This window comes from Grammomys surdaster, unplaced genomic scaffold (genome assembly GCF_004785775.1).
Source record: "Grammomys surdaster isolate TR1022 unplaced genomic scaffold, NIH_TR_1.0 166, whole genome shotgun sequence".
NCBI lineage: Eukaryota > Metazoa > Chordata > Mammalia > Rodentia > Muridae > Grammomys > Grammomys surdaster.
The window spans coordinates 14,019,701-14,021,813 of NW_021604614.1; the positions used below are offsets into that span (position 1 = coordinate 14,019,701).

At 43.0% G+C, this 2,113-nt stretch overlaps 1 protein-coding gene across 1 annotated transcript in view; it reads left to right on the plus strand.

The window, feature by feature from the left end:
- The window catches only part of Fam216a (family with sequence similarity 216 member A), a 7,541-nt gene extending 6,526 nt beyond the window's left edge, over nt 1–1,015 (plus strand). Inside the window, exon 7 of the mRNA XM_028766111.1 lies at nt 667–1,015. Within this exon, the coding sequence (XP_028621944.1) occupies nt 667–791 (125 nt within the window). The 3' untranslated portion in view covers nt 792–1,015. The remainder of the gene's footprint in view (nt 1–666) is intronic.
- Nucleotides 1,016–2,113: the final 1,098 nt, after the last annotated feature.

Below are 2,113 nucleotides of genomic sequence, written 5' to 3' on the forward strand. Positions count from 1 at the left end.
ATATATATAGATAGTTTTATATATACGGAGACATTGAAAACATAACTGACAGGTTACCTTAACTCCTAATTCCCTCAACCAGACGACTGAAAATCAGTGGCAATCCCATTTACTAAGTGTGCTACTCACACAGTGCCGTGACTGCTGTAAGAGAGACTGGGGGGAGTGGAAGGTAACCAAGTTGAAAAGCAGGGGATTTTGTCTTTGTTTAAAGCTTTATAAGGTGAGCCATTTTGAAGTAGAGTTTAGAATTTTATTTCCAGGCATGTGTATTGGTGTATATCTTTAATCCCCACACTCAAGGTGCAAAGGCAGGTGGATCTCTGTGAGGTGTAGGCCAGACTGGTCTAACCTATCAACTTCCAGGACAGCCATGGCTACAAAGTAAGACACTGTTTCAAAAAAATAAGTGAATGAGGCTGAAGACATGGCCTCGCAGTTAAAGAGCACTGGCTGCTCTTCCAGAGGACCTGTAGTTCCCAGAATCCACCACTCCAGTTCCAAGAGCTCTGATGCCCTCTTCTGCCATCTGAAGGCACCAGGCACATACACACAGTACATAGACATACATGCAGGCAAAACACCAATACATATAAAATAATAATAGTAAAAAAGTTAAAGAATTTTATTTCTAGAATACATTATAAACACTTATCTTCCCTTCAGTTTCTTCTAATGATTATCAACCATGCATGAATGAAGAAACAAAGGAAGAGGATCTGCTGAATAAGTGCATGCAGTCCATGTCCATTCACGAACAAGGCCCATCTCACGTCAGCCTGACAGTCTAGTCCTCCACGCCAAGGTCAGCCATCAGCTAATATCCAGATGCTGAGCAGGAGTGGACAGGGAAGAGTTGGGACCATGTACGGGATAGCGCTAGTAGTTGCTAGTATGTTATTTTGGTTGAGAAATTTATAATAGCCTTCTTCACCTAATATATTTCTGTGTTATATCTGTATAATGTATGCTTATTTCTAGCTAGAACAATTAAAGTTTTACTTGCCACATAAAACTGAAGTTTCAATTATTTTATGTGTGTTGGTGTCTTGCCTGCATGTCTGTCTGTGTGAAGGTGTTGGAGCTCATGGACCTGGAGTTACAGACACTGGAGGCTGCCATGTGGATGCTGGGAATTGAACCCCAGTCTTGGAAAAGCAGCCAGTGCTCTTAAACTGCCACTGAGCCATCTCTCCAGTCCCGTGATTTTTTTTTTTTTTATCTGGCAAATATTTTAGTGTGTGCGTGTGTGTGTGTGTGTGTATGTATGTATGTATGTATGTATGTATTTATGTATGTGAATATACACAGAAAAGTATTTGCAACCTTACCTTGAAAAGCAGACTGGTCAATATTTGCTATTTAATATAAATTAAAAGCCTCTGGATAAGATAGGCATGGTGGTATACACCTTTAATCTTTTTTTTTTTTTTTTTTTTTTGTTTTTCGAGACAGGGTTTCTCTGTATAGCCCGGGCTGTCCTCGAACTCAGAAATCCGCCTGCCTCTGCCTCCCGAGTGCTGGGATTAAAGGCGTGCGCCACCACCGCCTGGCTACACCTTTAATCTTAGTGGTTGGGAGGCAAAGACAGATTTCTGTGACTTCTGGGCCAGCCTGATCTACACTGAATTCCAGGTAAGCCAAGGCTATATAGTCAGACACTGTCTCAAAAAGAAATTATTCAATCCAGACAAACCCTCCTGCAACAAGGCTTAAGAATCAATGCTGAGCTGGGCAGTGGTAGCCACACCTTTAATCCCAGCACTCAGGAGGCAGAAGTTTGTGTAGTCCTGGCTGTCCAGGAACTTATTCTGTAGACCAGGCTGGCTTTGAACTCAATAGATCACCTGCATCTGCTTCCCGAGTGCTGGGATTAAAGGCATATGCCATCACCACCTTTCTAATATCTGTTTTTTAGTGGTCACAGGGGACCCCTGTACAAATGTTGTTAGACCCCTTTGGGGTCTCGACCCACAGGTTCAGAACAACTGCTCTAACACATTTGCAGCTGTGTGTCCTTCACTCTAGCACATCCGCAGCTGTGTGCTCTTCACTCTAGCACATCCGCAGCTGTGTGCCCTTCACTCTAGCACATCTGCAGCTGTGTGCCCTT